Consider the following 19,802-nt stretch of genomic DNA (forward strand, 5'->3'; position numbering starts at 1 on the left):
AATGCTCACAGTAGTGCAGTTACAGTCAACACAGAATGTTACACAACTATTATTCTCTATGCTCTACTTTCACCCCCATGACTAATTTATTTATGACTCAAATTTTGTGCTCCTTTATCCCCTTCACCTATTTCACCCATCCACCCCACAGTGCAAATTTTTTAAAAGAAGCTATGTTTCAAGGATAAAGAAACTTAAATCACAGAATTTTAAAAATTAAAATGGAAGAACAACAACAAAAAAAACATTTACTGATGGGAATACAAAATGGTGCAAAAAAAAAAACCCAAATGGTATAGCCACTTTGGAAGACAGTGTGGAGGTTTCCTACAAAACTAAACATACTTTTACCATATGATCCAGCAATCGCACTCCTTGGTATTTACCAAAGGAGTTGAAAATTTATGTCCACACAAAGACCATGAATATTTATAGCAGCTTTATTCATAATTGCCAACACACTTGGAAGCAACAAGATGTCCTTCAGTAGATGAATGGATAAACAAACTGGTACGTACAATGGAATAATATTCGCAGCTAAAAAGAAATGAGGTATTACTTTTTACAATAACCAAGATATGGAAGCAACCTAAGTGTCCATCAGTAGATGAATGGATGAAGAAGTGGTACATATGTACAATGGAATATTATTCAGCCATAAGAAAGAAACAAATCCTACCATTTGCAACAACATGGATGGAGCTGGAGGACATTATGCTCAGTGAAATAAGCCAGGCAGAGAAAGACAAATGCCAAATGATTTCACTCATTTGTGGCGTATAACAATGAAGCAAAACTGAAGGAACAAAATGGCAGCAGACTCAGAGATGCCAAGAATGAACTAGTGGTTACCAAAGTGGAGGGGTGTGGGAGGGCGGGTGGGGAAGGAAGGAGAAGGGGACTGAGGGGTATTATGTTTAGTACACATGGTGTGGGGGATCACAGGGAAAACAGTGTAGCACAGAAAAGGCACATAGTGGATCTCTAGCAACTTGCTGCACTGATGGACAGTGACTGCATTGGGGTATGGGTGGGGACTTGATAATATGGGTAAATGTAGTAACCACACTGTTTTTTCATGTGAAACCTTCATAAGAGTGTATATCAATCATACCTTAATTAAAAAAATGTTTTAATGCCCTAATTAAAGGCAATATCTGACTGAAAAAAAAAAAGAAATGAGCTATTAAGTCATGAAAAGACACGGAGGAATTCCTACTATACAATATCCTGGAAAAGGCAAACTACAGAGACAGTTAAAAGACCAGTGGATGTCAGGGAGGAAAGGGGAAAGAGGGATGAATAGGAGGAGCACAGAGGATATTTAGGGCAGTGAAAATACTCCGTATGATACCATAATGATGGATACATTGTCATTATACCTTTATCCAAACCTACAGAATATAAAACACCAGCATGAACAGTAATATGAACGATGGCCTCTGGGTGATGATGGTGTGTCAGATGCAGGTTTATCCTTGGTAAAAAATGTTCCACTCTGATGGGTGATGTTGATAATGGGCCAAGCTATGCAACTGAGGGGACAGCAGCCATATGGAAAATCTCTGTGCCTTCCTCTTAATTTTGCTGTAAACCTAAAACGGCTCTAAAAAATTTTAAGTCTTTTTAAAAACAAGTAGTCTCAAAGGAAACATCAAAACAACTGAGATTCTTAAATCCCAAAACACAAAACAATTTCCACTTTAGCTTATGTCAACTATTAAATTCATGTAGGGAAAAAAAATCTACTAAAAATAAAATTATGGAAATTTACTCTCCATTAAATAATTCTCTAATTCATATTACTAACCTGTCTCTAGATTCTGTATCTAAAAAGAAAGAAGGGACCTTCCCTCCTTCTACCCCACCAAGGAAGAAATAACCAGTAAAAGCTGAGGGACTTCACTTGTGTTATCCACCATTAGCCACTGATATTTCTGAAAATGTGTAATTATTTCAGAGAAATAAAACTGTCCATATAAATCACTCCTTCTTCAGACCTCTCCAAAAAATACAACCTTGCCTTCTGAGTTGAGGTGAAAAGGCTATTTTCTCAAAGGATTAGAAAAGGCAAATACTGGTTTTTCACTTGCATCATCACTTATGGCAAAATGTAAAAAAAAGAAAAAGCAATATATCAGTTTCCTCAGATATATCACATTTTCATGATAATCTGAACATCAAAATGTTCCTCAGAAAGTATGCAAGAAAGGCATATATTATCAGAAAGAGTAGGGAAAGGACTGTACTTCAGGCAGTGATTATTCTCATGTGGGAGAATTTCAGAAGATTCTTTCTGGCTTGTTTAATTCTATGTCATTACTAATTTACTTCATGAGCATGAATTACCTGTGTGAATTAAAAAGAGAAAATGGTTATTTCAGGGTAATAGCATTTGGATTTTTTCTTTAAGGTTGTTTAAATTTTCTACAAAGAACATTATCTTTTCTGAATATGAAAGAAAATTTTAAATTATAGATCAGGTTAGACTAGGTCTTCAGTGGAAGCTGAGATTGAAAGGGAAAGTAGAAAATACCTAGACTACTGCCCAATGCATCATAGGTCAATTAATAATCTGAAACTATAGGGTATTTTGAGAAAGATTTGTCAAGTTACCACGGAAATATACTAGACTACCATAGAACAATTTTACAAGGAAATAGTCTCCCTTGGTATTTACTTTCTTCTGATTCACACATATATAAAAACACTATAGTTATAAGGCAGTTTTACATGGCCTTTTGAGCCTCAGAGAAACGCTGTGACTTGGGCAGCTATTGTCTGCATTTACAGATGAAAAACTGAGGCTTTGGAATCTGAATGAGTACTTACCAAAGGTCACCAAGTCAATGAGACAGAGGCTTGAACCTAGAGAGACCTTTACCCTTTAAGTAGAAACTATAACTAGCACCTCCCTCTAAAGTACTCTTTATTGAAGTAGGAAATACTAGCTCCAACTTACATTTGAGGAAACAAGGCCTAGAATTCATTAAGAATGTTGACTAAGATTACCAAAGGCAGGCAGTAAGTGGCAGGGCTAGGATTCAAACTCCAGGCAATCCAACTCTTACGCCAATGCTCCTACTGGAATGCTAAATAAGAGCACAGCTGAGGCAGAGAAAGTGGATAGAGATGTTACTAAACCTCACCAAACAACTATGTACAACGTGATTCTGTATGCTGGCCATAGCCAGTGTGTCAGGATGGGTCCCTGACTCAATTCACCCCTTCCTAAGGAATTCAGAATTGGGACCAAAGAGCCAAGCCTCCCTTGAGAGTGTCTGGACCTATAAAAGTAAGTCAGGAAGTTATGACATGGGCCCCTTCAGCCTACCCCTGCAGCACAAAGCACAAAATAGGTAGAAGATGGCCTGAAGAAAGAATGGCATGGAGGCAGAGAGGGAAGCTGATAGAACTGGAAGACTTCTAGTCCTTAGCTCCAGGCCCCTTCTGAAGGGTCCTCTGGTTTCCATAAGACTCTGATTCCTTATAGTGCCCCATTTTTGCTTAAGCTAGCTTACAACTGGGACCAAATACAAATGGAAGTCTTGGCCAAGGGAAAAATAAAAGACATAATTCGACAAAAGTACTATTTAAAAAAAAAATAAGCTAGCACATCCTAGGGTAAGCATCAGATCAGACAGGGAGTCCTTCCGAAGACAGGGACAATCTACCCCAAGGGACCTTCTCAACCATGAGCCCATTACTCCCCAACAGCCACCCAAATTCCAATAGCTTCTTAAGTGTAATGTATGTAAGTCCTTGCCCAATTCTTTTGGTCAACCAAGTGCCTCAACCAGGAATACTCACAAACTCTCCTGACTATGTATGTCTTCCACTCCACACATCCAAGTCCTCTCCAACATCCAGCTCAAATACATGCTCCGCACTTGCACATCCCATCCTGGCCCTCCAAACTCTCACAGACCTTTTCTGCACCTCTCCTGGCACTCATCTTTCGCTGTACATTATGTACCTGCCCAATCTTACCTTCCCTAGACCTTCACAGCTCTGAGGTGTGACTTGAATCTGATGACCTGACTGCTACTCATTCATTCCAACCATCTCCAGAGCTCCTCAGGTTGAGAAAATGACTTAGACTCTTGGGATCCAAGACTTAACTCAGTGCCCTGCAGAGGGTAGTTGCTCAAATACCTGTTGAATGTATGAAATATTAATTCCTCAAGCATTAGGGAACCTATTTAGAAGTTTATACATCTAACATCTATAGCAAGGGAAAAGAGGGGATTGGTGGTAATTTACAACACATGACATCAAAATCTCTTGGAAAAGGGATGTACGTTTTTTAATACCATGACAAGTGCTTAGGGTTTTAAAAAGGAAAGAAAGAAAAAAAAGAGAGAAATTCCAGAGGGTTTGGTTTTTGTGGCAATACTGGTCTGCTCCAAATCAGGAGGGATGCAATAGTTATTGCAGAGAGAAAGAGAGGAGAAAAGAAAATGATGGAGAAGGACAGACCAGCAAAGGGGCAGAAAATCAAGTACTCAGCGGCAAGCCTTTCCCCATGACTCATCACATCTTCAAGAGTTAACTAAATTCCTGAAATGCTTGGGAAAGGGGCTTGTGCATGTGTGTATGCGTGTGCACTGGTGAAACAGGTGGGTTTCATGTCCCAGCTGACATGGATGGAACCAAAACACCTTTTTCAGAAATGAGAGCCCAGAAACTAAGTGAAGCATAAGTAAACTAAATTATAGGAACGTCACAAAAATTGGATGGGAGGAGGAATTCTCTGGACTTTGACAGCCTCTGCAATCAGGAGTTGGAAACTAAAATTATGAAGAATAAGGAGCCCTAGCTGGCATCTGGGTTTTGTATATTAATACCCAACCTGGTAGATCAATCCCGTGAATCATAAATCTAACCAGATACTAACCAGTAGTTAAAGTCCACATCATCTATTGATTCCTATACACCATTTCAATTCATTAATTGCCACTCTAATTGGCAAAATCCAAGTAAGGCCAACAGGGTACTTCTTTAAGAATTAATGCTTAAAATTGTGATCTCCACTGTATTTTTAAATACAACCTTGCCCCACTTTATACTTTTTTTTTTTAAGAAACTCATTAAATGCAAATGTACTTAATAGGAGAATGTCAGGAAGTGCAGCAGTAAACACAAATACATTAAGTCAGGGGTGGGGAGACAATCCATCATGGTTCCTGCAGGAGCTGCCTGGCCAGCCCAAGGGGGCAGCAGATGAGAACCTGTGCAGGCAATGAGGTCCTGAGCAGGAGGTTCCTTCTGACACAAGTCCATGCTGGTACCCCTTTCCTCTGGAACTGAGGCAATTAAACAGGCCATCTGCCTACTTAAGCCCATCAATCTTATGCCCAGGGCCCAGGCAGATACTCCTGCACCAGAATGCACTAGTGACTAGACTCTGAGCAAGGAGGGGAAAAGTCTTTCTTCTGCCACTTCAGATGTCCCAGTCATGCTACTTTAAATCCGCTACCAGCACAGCATAGCCCAAAGCAAGGCTAACCCTTCCTGCTTCAATACACACACACCCCTGCCCCGCTCCCATCCCCATGCACACACAGAGGGAGAGAGGGAAGAAATCATGGGGCTAGCTTGGCAGGGCAGGGCCAAATTAGGAGACCAGCCCTAATTTGTACCCTAGATTTAATGAGTAAGTGCCATTAACTCCAGATGCCCTGAGGTCCACAAACACTCCCACCTTCCAAAGGGGCCCTTTCCCCTAGAGACAGCAGCTGGCAGATACCCAGGTAGAAATCAGTGTTAGTAAACTGATGCTCAGAGAGATAAGTTCAGTTTATGAAAGTCAGCTTAGAGGAGATAATATACTATTCAAGAGCTCAGACTGCATAAAAATAAAATGTATGATAGTTGAGATCCACCCAAAGCAGCTAATTACTTAGGAAATGCTTATTTGGATGTATAAACTCTAGAATGTTCTTTATTTAAGTCCCAGCATTTGTAGTTTGACCTGCTTGCCTTTGGTATATCGTAATGACATTAACACATCCATCACAGACCCAAAAGTTCTAAGAAGGAAAGAATCTAGGGGCAAATAAACAACATCCTCATTTCTCTTCTAAACAATTCCTCCAACCTCCCAATTTTCCACTTCTCTATAATGGAATAAAGATACATGAAAAAGCAAAAATAACCGAAGTTTATTCTAAAGTTGAACTTTGGTTTATAAAATATTCCATCCCTCAAAATTCCATCTAAATGAATTAAGGCATCATACACCATCATCAACAAAATACGTAACAAAAAAATAGTAGAATGCACTGGTGGAAGGAGGATTCAGTAAATTAGAAGAAGCAATGAGAAGCACCTCTGGAGAAGCTACAAATCCCAGGTACTCACTGGATATTTAGTTTATGATATCAGAGAATTACAATCTGAACGTACAGCGTTTCAATCAAAGGACTATCCAATATCATCCAAGAGTAAAACTGAGCCATTATCTTGTTCAGATTCAGAATGGAGAATGGAGTAGAATTAAGTGGCTTTTCCATCACAGTACAGGTCAAATTGGCAAAATTAGGAATACCCAACTACCACCACAATGCCTCTCTCAATACCTCTTCATGAATAAAGCAATTAACTCTATGATGACATTCCTGGAGCATGTAAAACCATTTTTTGTGGTGTGGCAGACAATACTACTTACAAACTAATACTCAGTCTTTTCCTTATGCAAACTGCTAAATACTTTCTTTAAGTTTTACCTGTTTCTCTCTTACTAATTTTATGTTTATGTGATAACAGAGAAGAGAGGCTTTAGGCATATATAAACTAACATGAACTTCAATGATTCTCTCAGAATAGCTAGGAGAAGAGAAAAACCCACGATGATCTTGGGAGAAAACTGCTATTTGATAACCTATGCATTTTTAAATGCGATTACAAAAAAAATGCACACATCCTAAGGAACTAAATCTACTAACCTCTACAATCAATGTGATACATGGTTTATCCAGTCTTGACAAAAATCCTCTGGATCACCAATGGTATGTTCATCCACGCGTACATATGCAATTGTATAAAGAATCTATTATTTAGAACACCAGGAAAAAAAACAATTAAAAGATTTATACTCACAGCTACTATTTTTAAAAAAAGCACTTTTCATTTCTATGCTAAGATCTCCTAATTTGATGTCCTGCTTTACAAATTCAGAATGAGGGGGGAAAATTATAGTGATTATCGAATTGAAGAAAGAGTAACGAACATGTCCATAAATAAAACTGTGTAGAAGTAATAATGCTAATACTTTTTAAAAATTACTCCAGTAATTACTCACTAAAGACTAAAAACTCCCAATATCAATACAACATGTATTTTATACGTGTGTGTGTGTGTGTGTGTGTATATATATATATATATATATATATACACACACACATATTTAGAAACATACAAAGCCTTACATTAAAATTGGAAGAAAGTGTCTGATTTATACAACAGTTTTACAAGAAGACTATTAGTAGGTAGGCACACGTATCAGTACATTACAACTGAGAATGTATCTCATAACCCTGGGAGCCTTTGCCCTCTCTCAGCACCCCTGACCCCCTACTTCCCTGGTTCTTTTTTCTTCTCACCCCTGCATATGCATAACCCCCAGACAGCTGTCCTCTGGACAACCTGTCCATTCCCATGATGCTACCATCACCCACTCTCCCAAGCTTCAGAACCAAAGTTCCCACACACCTGCAATCCACATGCCTAGCACTGTGCCAAATTCTTAACATGCATTATTTCTTCCCATTCTTATAACAATCCTGTAAAATAGGTTTTATTGTTATACCGTTTTACAGATGAGAAAACCAAGGCCCATAAGTTAGGTCCCTTGTTCAAGGACATTAACTAAAAAGCAGCAGAGCCAGGATTCAAAACCAATTCTGACTCCAGTGCCTGAGGTTTTAGCCACTAGTCAAAACAGTTTCCCTAAACAGCTCAACACAGGCACTTCGATAACTCAACTCATTCACTCAACAAATAATTTGTTAAACACAAACCTATTCTCTTTTCCTCACTTGCACCTCCCTAAGTCTGTCTATATCGCTCCATATCCGCAGTTTCTCAGGTAGATTCTTGGAATAAATTTCTAACTCCTCGCTCTCCTGAATAACCCTCATCTACTCAGCAGATAATCTCTGCCTATTTTAGGATTCTAGATTGCCTTCTTGCCAAATCCATTTCCACTGTCCCAATCAGACCAGACCCTACATTTCTTTTACTTAGCCACTGTGACACCCTCCTAATTACTCTTGCTGTTCTCAGTGCCTAGATCCTTGTAACCAATGTTACACCACTGCCTCCTGTTATCCTTGTAAAACAGATCTACTCATGTTACACCAAAAGCTAAAAAGCCTTTGATGGCCCTCAACTGTAGGCAGAACAAAGCCCAAACTAATTGCTTCTGCATTGCTACACAACCTGATCCCAACCTACCTTTACAGCTTCATCTCCTACTACTCCCCAACAAAAAATAATAGTAATAATTCATACAGAGCTTAACTGTTTATACAGTGCATTTTCACATACATTAATCCTAATACATTATGAGTTACTTCCTATTATCCCAACTTCATGGGGAAAAAAACAAGACTTAGGATGGCAAGGTACTTTGCCCAAGATGTCAAATCATAAAAGGCAGAAAGGGTCAAGTCTCTAACTCCAAATGTTATCTCTTTTCCCAGAACTTCACACAGCCATAGCATCCCCATTTCAGTGTATTAGACTTACTCAAACTTTCTCTGAAAATGCGCAATATTTTCTAACCTCTATGTCTTAGCTCAAGCTATTGTTCCTATAGCCTGGAATGTTATTCTGAGTTCCCTAATGTTTCCAAAGAACTATGCTAGGCATTTTTCACATCATGCATATTAGTTACTTACATTTATATATATTTCTGTTTCTACACTGAATTATAAGCCCTGTGAGGACAACACTGTAATTTAATCACTCAATTTCTAAAGTCTGCTTTATTCAACAGGAAAATATATGTGGAAAATAAGCCATATTAGATGGCAAGTGCCTTGGCAGAGACTGGCTAGGCCTGAAACCAGAGACTAGCAACTAGGATCAGACCATCTGAGCACAATGGCAGTGCCTACAATTTTAATGTCCATCTTATGAACAAGGTCAAATGCTCCAGTACCAACTATTCTCAGCAACATTGACCTTTATGAAATATTACAGTTTACTGAAACCATAATTTAAAACAGGATGGAAGTGAAAAGCTAGCATAGATGTTGATGAAAAACAGATACATTATTGTTATTTCCATTTTAACCTCCCTATTTGGTTAAGTAACCAAAATTTAAATGATACAGGCTTGACTTAGCCTTTCTACAAAAATGAGCTCAGCTGTCATTAAAGCAGCCATCTCTCTGGGGTTATTTCAGTATCCCACAGAATCACATTCATCTACACACCTACATACACAGCTGCCCATGTCTCATACCCTCTAATAAAAGAGTCACTAGGATTTCTGGCACAGGCAGAGACTCTCTCGGAGGTATCTGACATGTTGACTATCTGGCCAACTTTTCCAACTGAAGCTTCCTATGGCTATGTTAAATGGCAAAATTGGGTAGTGTCAATGTGCTTCAAGATTACAGCCATTACTCCTTCATGAGTTGTCTTTATCCCAGTAGGATCAGATTCTAATGATGCCTTACAATTATAAAGCCCAGAATATGAAACCACTAAACAGCTGACCAGGTGAAAAGTCTCAAATGCTTCCTTCCCCCTGTCAGAAATCTCCCTACCACTGCTGAAATATAACCACAATGTCAACTTTTCCATGAACTGGCAGAGGATAAGATTAGAAGAAAAACTAGCCTACTTGCCATGCATTAAATTTCACTTCATTCCAAACAGTTATACTACCCCCAACTCTAAAAAAGGAAAACTACAGACTATGACCTTAAGTAATTTACAAGCTCGATTTCAGAACTCTAAAAATTGAAACTAATCTTTTTCTATTTTGGCATCTTTCCCACAAATCTAATACACTGTATACAATGAACATCTGAATACTGCCACACTTCATACACTACAGGAGATTTTTCCTGGAGGCTAGCAAGACGGGTGGAAGGAAAAAGCCATTTGATCTTGCTATAAACTGTATATCTGCCTTTTCAGAGAAAGCAATACAGTTGTAGAGCATAATTAACATAAACTTTGGAATCAGAATTGAAGATCAAGCCCTAAACTGTAATATGAGGGAGACTCCACCACTGAGACAATAATAGTACCAAATTCACAGGATTGTTGTAAGGATTCCATCAGTTAAGATGCACAAAATGATTAGAACACAGGAAGCTAAACATTAACTTTGCTACTATTTTATTACAATCACCTGGTTCAAAGTAACAATTCCAAATTTGTAAAAGGGTAACATACTCTTAATAAATCCCAATCCTAACCCAAGATTATCCTGCTTACCTTTAGACAGCTTTCATTGTCAATGGTACTACTCAAAATAAATATATTAAGTAATTAACCAAACGACCTAATAGTCAATTCTGCTCCTCTGTAGCTCCTGCAAAGTGTGGTGGTAGAACTGAAAGCAGCTCTAAATTCAATTTAAATTTATGACATGTGTATCACTTCAAATACAAAGGTAAAAAAATGTTGATCTTAAATCTATAGAAAAGTACTGTTACCAGCTATACATCCCTAAAAAACAGGACTGGGAACCACAGATAGTATTACTTTAGCATTATCTATATCAAACAATCACACATTTTGGTCCTTACAAATGTTTACTTGTATTATTCCTCTTTCTTCTCAATAGTATATATAATTCTGTCCGCTGACTTTGGTGTTTCCTTTGTAGCCCCCAGCAATGTTAAACAGCAGTCACACAGCTGGGTTAAGGTAACACCTAGATGAGAATTTAGCAGTGCATTTGAGTTGATCTTTTCAACAGCATGAACACTCTGATAATGGTACACAGAGGTAATATAGCCTACAGGCTGCTCATAAGTGCACACTGGAATCTGAGACATCTGGCACCCAATTCCAGCTCCACCATATACTAGCCACAGGACCCTGGGAACCTAAAAACAAATTCCATAAAAGAATAGTAGTAATTTTACATACCTCTTAAAATTATTTTGAGAACTAAAATAATATATGCAAAGCGCTTAGAACAATGCTAGTGCTGAAATATTTAGGAGAAAATGTACTGATGTCTCCAATTTACTTTAAAATGCATCAAAAAAAAGAGGATTTGAGTACTTAATGCCTGAACAATACACTTAAAAATGTTAATATGATAAATTTTATGTTATGTGTATTTTGCCACAATCCTTTTAAAATAAAAGTAATCAAAATAAAAATTTTAAAGGTGGATTGAGAGAGGGACAGATATGTGATAAAGCTACAAAAATATCAAATGTAGAATCTAGAAAGTGGGTATATGAATGTTCTCTTTCAACTTTTCTGCAGTTTTGTAAGTTTTTACAATAAAATGTTAGGGAGAAAAAAACAATGCTGGCATCTAGTAGTTTGCTTTTATTATCATCTACTAGTCAGAAATAATAGCCAGCAAATACTCAGATACTTAGCTCCTTTTTTTATGGTGGAATTTTTTTAAGTAATCTCTTTTACCAACCACCTCTCCATTTATAATAGCCATTCTGAAACTAAAAGCAGTTTATTTTAAATTCCTTAGTCAGTATATATGTGTGTGATTTTAAGTTATTCTAAGGTGTCAACTGCCAAGTATTTAATCTCTATTGAAGAAATACAATTAACATATACCTGTGGTCAGTAATTGATGATCTGACCAAACAAAACAACAGAAAAGCAAGTACTGGAATTATTTGTTCCAGTAGCTACAAAAGCCAGTAAATTCCTTAACCAGAAGTATTACCAACACCTTAAGGTACCTGATATAAAGGAGTGCACTGCATATATTAAAAAAAAAATCAGTCACTTTAGAGTGATACCCAGTTCTTCCTGTAATTTTGTTCCCCATTCCAACTGGTAATTCAGATTTTAACATGTGTTCAACAGGAAGTTAGGTATCATATAGTGTAATAACAGTTTAAAAAGTCAGACCATCTCACACCCATTGGGATGGCTACTATCAAAATACAGAAAAGAACAAGTGGAGGATGTGGAAAAATTGGAACCTTTGTGTACTGTAGGAACTTAAAATGGTACAACCATTATGGACAACAGTATGGCAGTCCTTTAATAAGTTCAATACAAAATTACCATGTGATCCAACAATCCCACTTCTGGACATATATATCCAAAAGAACTGGAAGCATTGTTTCAAAGAGCTATTTGTATACACATGATCACAGCAGCATTATTCACAATAGCTTAAAACATACAAGCAAACCCACATGTCCACTGACAGATGAATAGATAAGAAAAATAAGACAAAATGGAATATTATTTAGCCTTAAAAAGGAAGCAAATCCTACCACAAGCTACAACATAAATAAACCTTGAGGACATTATGCTAAGTGAAATAAACCAGACACAAAAAGATAGATCCTGTATGAGTCCATTTATGAGACACCTAGCACAGTCAAAATCAAAGAGACAGGAAGTAGAATGGTGCTTGCCAGGAGCTGGGAGGAAGGCATGGAATAGGAAGTTAAAGTTTAATGGGTACATAGTTTCAGTGCTACAAGATGAAAGGAGTTCTGGAGATGGATGGTGGTAACAGTTGCACAACAATATTAATGTACTTAATGCCACTGAATTGTAGACTTAAAAATGGTTATGACGGTAAATTTTATGTGTATCTTACCACAATAACAATGAAAATGGAAGAAAAAAAATCAGTGAACTGATCTCCCCTGAAGGTCAGGTAGCGAGCGCTCCATCTAAGAACTGACAGAGAAGCAATCAGCTCTGGGGGCTATCCGCCCACGTCTTTCTCTAACCACACCACCAGACCCTCTTTGCTCACTGTCCATCCTCACCACGTCATAGCTATTGTTTTTATTCCAGCTTCAAAATGAGCAAACGTTACTCCTCTATGCCAGTTTTTTGTCAAAGCAGCAAGGAACTTAGTCTCTCTAAACCTGCCTCCTCTTTAAAACAAGGATAATTCCTAGTTACCTGCCTCACAAGGTTGTTAATGAAGACAAAAATGAGATCATATATATAAAGTAGCTTTAGACTGCCAAGCACCAAAGAAACAAATTATAACAACTACTTTCATATGTAAATTCAGAAAGGGCTGTAGCAAAAACTTCACAAACTTGCGGCATCTCACCTATGCTTCATTCCATTTAAAACTGAATATCATCCCGAAATAACACCTTTCTTGATTTTGACATAAACTGGAAGACAGCACTGAGGAAATAAACGAACAACAACAAAAAAACCCTCAACCTAAAGCATTTCATCTAGCCACCCCAAACGCCATCAGAAATTATTCTTGCATGTCCTAGGAAAATTCAATTTTTATGACCCCAGCGTGGGCCTGCGGCGCCCTGGGACTACACTTCCCACAAAGCACCGAGCGAACGCGGGCGGCAGGCGGGGCGGATCTAGGGTGACCACGGTTCTTCCCCCACGCGGACCGCAGTCCCCTGGAAAACTGCAACGTTTATAGTCAAGTGTGACCTGCCTCTCCCTTCTGAAAGCGCTGTCACCCTGTGGTTTGTCCGGCGGCTAGCGCCGCGATCCTCTCAGACCTCCCGTCCTTTCTACTCCGCCTGAGGGTCACCACCTACTCTTGACCTCTCCGCTGATTTCTAGGGTGTCACAGAAAGGCACTTTCGCCCCCTCCCCGAAGCTCCATTTCTACAACTCGCCCAACAGTTGGCACCGGGGGCCCTGGCGGGGTCAGACTGGTCGGGCAGTCCCGGGAATCGGCCCGGTCCGCCAGTCCAGGCTACGCGGAGACGGGTTTGGGCTCCCCCACCCCCGGGCCGGGGCAGATCGCGGGCAGAGGTGGCTCCGCCCGGGGCTCCGGTTTCAATTTCGCAACGTGACGGTGCAAACCTGAGGCCTACAAACGCCGGCAGCAGCGTCCCGCGCCCCGCCCGCACGCCAGGCCCGAGTGCCCTAACCCCCCGTACGCCGCCGCCCACCCGACCCGGTGCCCCGCGGCGGCAGCGCGACCGGCCCTCCGACTGGGCCCCGGCCGCCGCCCCCAACCCCGCGCAGCGCCGACTCCGACCCGCGGCCGCAGGCTGGCGGCGGCACTTACTCAGCTCGTCTTGGGAGGCGGAGGCGGCGGCCGCAGCCATGTTGCGCCAGGAAGGGAGGGAGGGGCGGGAGCGGGAGGGCGCGGGCAGGCGGCGCGGGGGGCTCGCCGCTCGCGGTGCAGCAGGGGCCGGGAGCCGCCTCGGGTCGCTCGGCTCGGGCCGCGCTGCTCCCACGAGGCCGGCCCGCCGCTGCCGCCGCCTGCGTCCTCCTCCCTGCACGCGTCGCCCTCGCGGTCCCACGCGAGCTCGCGACCCGGGCGCTCCGCAACCTCGCGCCTCTGCGGAGCAGCCGCCGCGTGTCTGCCGAGGACCTGTGCGCCGGCTCGCGCGGCGGCTCTGCGGCTCCACGCCGCGCTCGCCCGACTCACGCCGGTTTTATATTTAGAAAGAGCTGAGCCATCCTCCCAGCGGCCCCCCCGCCGGGCCCCTCACGCCCGCCCGCCCTCGCTCGCTCGCGGCTCGTCCTGCCCACCTGCCGCCGCCCGCCCCGCGCGCGGGACCCGGCCTGCGAGCGCTCCCCGCGCGGACCCGACACGCGGCGGCCTGCGCGGGCGGCCGGGCCTAGCTGCCCGCCGCGCCGGCGCAGCCTGCAGCGGCCCCGGCGCGGAGCGTTCGCGCGGGCCTCTGACCTGAGTCGGAGCCGGTCTCCATGCCGGGACGCTGCGCGCGGCGCCGCGAGGTGAAAGCCCAGAAGCGAGGCTGTCGGCGGGCTCGGCCCCGGGGAGCCACGCGCCGCAGTCCGCGAAGGGCTTGAGCGAGCCGGCCCGGGGAGATCCTCGAGGCGGGGCCGAAGCTCCCTTTTAAAGGTCTGTGGCTGTCACGTTGACTGGTCCCGACCTGAAGAAACACGCCTGTCCAGAGGAAGAGACGTGGACTCGGAAAAGTAGAGCCGGGTTCGGAGTCGGCGGGAGGAAGCCCCGCCCTGCGCCTCCCGCCGAACTTGTCGGCCCCGACGCCGCGAACCGCCTGGGAGCCGGCTCGCTGGGCTCCTTTCTTAAAGGCAGTGATAAAGTGCACGTTTCTGATGCTCTTAGAAACTAGCACTACCGGCTGAACAAAAATAACCAAGCCCTTCTGAAAGTTAAATGAACCAAGATTTTTAAAGTTCAAATTCAAGTATATATGCCTATATGAGCTTTTTTTTTTTTAATTTTTTATTCTAATATCTACGTTCTTTTTGGTAACCTGAGTGGCTTATTTTCAATATTCCGATTTTAACTTCATGCCTTAGTTCGCCCGTGAGGTCATGCATGTGAAAAACCCTTGCAAAATGGAATTCAAATTCAGAGGTTGCATAATTGCTGTACTTTTAAGTGATGGCACAGTCATAAATTAGATACAAGATGAAATACCTTTGAGGGAGGATGATATAAGAGGAAATCAAGATCCTAAATGGATTGAAATTGCATTTATTCCTAAAAGCAGAAATCTATAAAGCCCTAGTTAGTGTCCTGAAAAATGAATGTCATTCCAGATGTAATGTGGGCATGAGCAAGGTACTTACACACATTAAAAACATGTATTTCCTTTATTGCTTTTATTATAGGAATTAAACGTGATCTCCATAAAAATTGCAATGATTTGGAGTATCATAAAATTAAAAGGCCAACATCCCACTCTTGCCATCCCACTCCTCAGAGAAAACTCAGAGAGTTGAGTGTGACTGCCCCAAGGCAGTGTCCCTGAACAGTATGTACAGCCGCAAAAGCATCTAGGATGAGGAGGTGGTTTATACCTGTGATAAAAAGTGTTTTTCCCCCATGCTAATTCAAAAAAGCTCTACACCACCACCACTTTTTTGTTAATGACTTCATAGCATATTTTTTTAGAGAATATTGGCTCTTTTGTTTGATAGGGACACAAGGTACCATGTACTATTTTCAAAGAATACAATACAGAAGAGTATAAAGGCTGTCCCCCATCTCACTGCCCACCATCCCCTCACTCTAATCCCTCCAAATAACCCCTGTGAAGTGTGATATGTACATCTTTCCTGACGATTTCTATAAATACATAAAGTGACTGCACCAAGGAGTGGTTGGGGAAACTGACTTCCCATAACCTCAAATAGATCCTTCTAAAGCCACTCCAAAAAGTACAGAATATGTTTTTTTAAAAATGTGTTAGGCAATTTTAACTTCCAGACAAAGCTAGTTAGCAACTCATAATTTTCTCCTGTATAGAATTCCAGAGTCCACACATGTGCAAATCACATATATGTGTGTATGTGCATTTTTGTTTATTTTGACAAAAATGGAATCCTACTGCATATTATGTAACTTTTTCAATAAACGGTGTATCACAGGTATCCTAACATATCGGTAATGATACTCATAGCTAATACTAATTATGCCAGGCACTGTTTAAAGTGTTTTACATGGATGAACTCATTTAATCCTCACAACAATTCTATGAAGTAGGGATTTTTTACATTCCTACTTTTACATTCCTCAATACCAGATGGTTGAGGAGTGTATCTGAAGTGCCATAAATGAGAAATTGGTGAACCTGGGATTTAAACCCAGACAGTAAGTATCCAAAGCCTGCATTCTTAGCCAATGTCATCTATAGGTACACAACTACCTCATTCTTTTAAATGGCTGCATAAGTACATGACAAAATTTATTTAATCATTCCCTTATTAATGAGCATTTAAGTTGAATATAATTTTCTACTATTGCAAACAATGCTACTGGAAAACATTCTTACCTATATCTTTATGAAGTCACATTTCTGTATGTATATATGGAATTGTTAGGCAATAAAAGATGCTTTAATATTTCATTATGCACAATGTCTGTAGCAGCTTACAATGCTGCTTCTAATCACTATTGTTGAAACCTGTTAGCTTTTTTATAATTGCTTCTCCCTTCACACTACTTATATTTTTCCCACTAAATTTCTCCATATTCTTACTGGGCACTTTGATTTTGAATAGGGGCCCTGAGATGCCTCCTATCTAAAATATACTTCAATTTTCAAAAATAGACAAGAAGGAACTGGAGGAAAGGGGTTAAACAGAGGTCAGGGAATAGGCCACTGAGACACCAAAATAAGATATCACAAAATCCAAGAATTAAAAACTTAAGCCTTTTACTCCTTACAAGTCCCCTCTGTCCTCTTGTAGACCCTAGTCACACTAAATACATGCGCAGTTCCAATGAGATAATCTTGTTTCCATAGTCAAAGCAGATTAGAAACAATGTTTGAGAGCACTCTTCTGGGCAGGAACACGGATGACAGAAGTGCTAAAGGACACCCTAAAAACAAAGGAAGAGGCAGGAAAACTATGCAAAGAAGCCATAAGAATTTGAAAACAAAGCATTCTGGGATTATTTACAAAGTACAAAAGCACTATCCCCGCCATAGGCCCTCAAATTATTTGCTTGAATAACTGATGATCATGGTGATAATCCTGACATTAAGAAATAGTAAAATTATGTCTAGTGTATCAGCATAAAAAAACCAAGATAGAAACCAAGGAAAGAAAGACTTGAAGATGCTAGTCAGAATTCATTGCCATCTTTCGGCTTTAGGCTAAGAATGGAGTAAGTGGTACTCAGGAAAGGACACAGACCAGAAAGCAGTCGAAACAGTTGAGGTGATGATGAGGACCTAAGACGTATTCTAAATCCACAGGAATTAGAGAGTAAAACAGTGGAAGGATTCTATACTGTACTTAGAGACCAATGTTTCTGAGTTCAATGTTTAGAAAGTGGAATGTTTTGAGTCACACATTTTTAGGGTAGTAAATTTTCCCTCAAAACTTAAATCATTGAAAAGAAATTTTGGCAAGGAAGTCTGTCATAAATATTAGTAATTTAAAAATAAAGACCATTCTATAAAGTTTTAAAAATATGAAGAGAATCCCTCAACACCCAAAAAGCAAATAACTGGATTAAAAAATGGGTGGAGGATCTGAACAGACACTTCTCCAAAGAAGAAATTCAAGTGGCCAACAGGCACATGAAAAGATGCTCCACATCGCTAATCAGGGAAACACAAATTAAAACCACAATGAGATATCACCTCACACCAGTTAGGATTGCGAACTTCCAAAAGACAAGCAACAACAAATGCTGATGAGGATGCAGAGAAAGGGGAACCCTCTCACACTGTTGGTGGGAATGTAAATTAGTTCAACCATTGTGGAAAGCAATATGGAGGTTCCTCAAAAAACTAAAAATAGAAATACCATTTCACCCAGGAATTCCACTCCTAGGAATTTACCCTAAGAATGCAGCAGCCCAGTTTGAAAAAGACATATGCACTCCTATGTTTATCGCAGCATTATTTACAATAGCCAAGAAATGGAAGCAACCTAAGTGTCCATCAGTAGATGGATGGACAAAGAAGATGAATGGACAATGGAATATTATTCAGCCATAAGAAGAAAACAAATCCTACAATTTGCAACAACATGGATGGAGCTAAAGGGTATTATACTCAGTGAAATAAGCCAGGCGGAGAAAGACAAGTACCAAATGATTTCACTCATTTGTGGAGTATAACAACAAAGCAAAACTGAAGGAATAAAACAGCAGCAGACTCACAGACTCCAAGAAGGGACTAGCAGTTACCAAAGGGAAAGGGGGTGGGGAAGGTGGGTGGGGAGGGAGGGAGAAAGGGATTAAGGGGTATTATGATTAGCACACATAATGTAGGGGGGTCGTGGGGAAGGCAGTATAGCACAGAGAAGACAAGTATTGACTCTATAGCATCTTACTACTCTGATGGACAATGACAGCAATGGGGTGTGTTGGGGGGAACTATATAATGTGAGTGAATGTAGTAACCACAATATTGCTCATGTGAAACCTTCATAAGATTGTATATCGATGCTACCTTAATAAAAATAAAATAAAAATATGTAGAGAATCTAAATAAGATATTAATTTGATGCCTACCCTCATGTATGAGCAAGTTCTTAATAATCAGAAATTTTATTTAGTTGTATTTTCTCCCTGAACTTGTATTTCAGTTTTTCTTTCCCCACAATAATTTATACTAATACAATGTAGTTTTAACCTTAAAAGTCTTTTTGTTCATTTTATCACTTTTCTTCAACAAAAATATGTATACAAATTAAAATATTTTAAAACCTCTCAATGGCTAATCAAAAAGTTGTTATGATTGGGTGGTCATAATTAATAGCAGTATACAACTTATCAAAACAACATAAATATATTACATCTTTTTTAGGGCTTCACCTATTAGTGAATAGCATATTTTTTATGTTATACTTTTAAGAGTTATTAAACACAAAAAGTACAATTTTACTGGAAACTCTTAATGAAAAGAACAGGGACTTCTGGCAAAAAAAAAAAAAAAAAAAACCCAGTCATTGTCATTCACTTCCTCATGTCCTAATTTGATATATCAAATCATCCCTTTGATGGTAATCTTGGAATTCTTCCTCTAGGGACAATGAACCACAGTTAGAGTGGAGATGGCTGAGAGGTATGGCTTGCTTTCGTACAGTGAGAGAAGGACTATTGTGAAATAGGACATCTCGACTTTTAGAGGTAGCCTTAGGCAAAACAATTAAAGAAACAATATATATGATCTAGAGATTGAATTTTAATACTATCCACGCCAATGTTT

At 40.4% G+C, this 19,802-nt stretch overlaps 1 protein-coding gene across 4 annotated transcripts in view; it reads right to left on the minus strand.

Moving 5' to 3' along the window:
• Positions 1 to 15,327, minus strand: part of ECPAS (Ecm29 proteasome adaptor and scaffold) — a 106,056-nt gene extending 90,729 nt beyond the window's left edge. The window contains exons 1-2 of one of the 4 annotated variants that reach the window (XM_057498919.1): positions 14,828 to 15,149; positions 6,948 to 7,051 (exon numbers count right to left, since the gene is read on the minus strand). In XM_057498919.1, the coding sequence (XP_057354902.1) occupies positions 6,948 to 6,969 (22 nt within the window). In that variant the 5' untranslated portion in view covers positions 6,970 to 7,051; positions 14,828 to 15,149. Of the gene's footprint in view, positions 1 to 6,947; positions 7,052 to 14,200; positions 14,613 to 14,827 lie in introns of those variants that run through there. The other 3 variants (XM_057498920.1, XM_057498921.1, XM_057498918.1) reach the window with 3 other exon arrangements.
• Positions 15,328 to 19,802: the final 4,475 nt, after the last annotated feature.

This window comes from Manis pentadactyla, chromosome 3 (assembly GCF_030020395.1).
Source record: "Manis pentadactyla isolate mManPen7 chromosome 3, mManPen7.hap1, whole genome shotgun sequence".
Taxonomy (NCBI): Eukaryota; Metazoa; Chordata; class Mammalia; order Pholidota; family Manidae; genus Manis; species Manis pentadactyla.